The sequence below is a fragment of the Helobdella robusta genome (genome assembly GCF_000326865.2).
Source record: "Helobdella robusta unplaced genomic scaffold HELROscaffold_77, whole genome shotgun sequence".
NCBI lineage: Eukaryota > Metazoa > Annelida > Clitellata > Rhynchobdellida > Glossiphoniidae > Helobdella > Helobdella robusta.
Genome location: NW_008705439.1, coordinates 375,268 through 375,857, shown reverse-complemented (window position 1 = coordinate 375,857; position 590 = coordinate 375,268). Strand labels below are relative to the sequence as shown.

General features: G+C 35.3%; 1 protein-coding gene across 1 annotated transcript in view; it reads right to left on the bottom strand.

Moving 5' to 3' along the window:
- Positions 1–90: 90 nt before the first annotated feature.
- Positions 91–590, bottom strand: part of HELRODRAFT_194466 (hypothetical protein) — a gene marked incomplete at its 5' end in the record, with an annotated part of 15,525 nt that continues 15,025 nt past the window's right edge. Inside the window, one exon of the mRNA XM_009031685.1 lies at positions 91–428. Within this exon, the coding sequence (XP_009029933.1) occupies positions 286–428 (143 nt within the window). The 3' untranslated portion in view covers positions 91–285. The remainder of the gene's footprint in view (positions 429–590) is intronic.

Genomic DNA, 590 nt, shown 5'->3' with positions numbered 1-590 from the left:
CTACTAAGAAGTTACTGAAAATGAGTGTGGCGGTCAGCCAGCATCGAATGCGAGCGAAACTTGGTCGTGATGGCACGAACAAACGCTGGCGAATCTCAATCAAATAAATAATAAGAACTAAGAAAATAAAATTCTTCACGCAATAATAATAATAACAATAGTAGTAATAATAATAATAATATTAGTAATAATAAACCAGTTAAAAACGTAAAATAACAGAGAAAATAAGCTGATTTCATTGGTTAAAAACAAAGACATTTAGGTTGTCAATCAGTGTAGTAGTGATTAGTGACTTCGGCCACATGCAGCCCAGCACAGCGCACCGCGATTCGAACACCGGACAGGGAGTACCGAAAAAAGCTTTTCTGTCCTATCACGCTTACAAACTTTGGTTTCAAACTCAAGAAGACCTGACAATGATTTACGATCTGCCGTTGGAAAAATCGAGAAATTAAGCAGGAAGCTAACTAACGCGGAGCATGCGGTGATTTTCATCAATTATATAACTATATACATATATATATATTTTTACAATATTCTATAAATTCTACCGAATGTTTGGCGTTAGTATGTTTGTAGTTCGTTTTTTC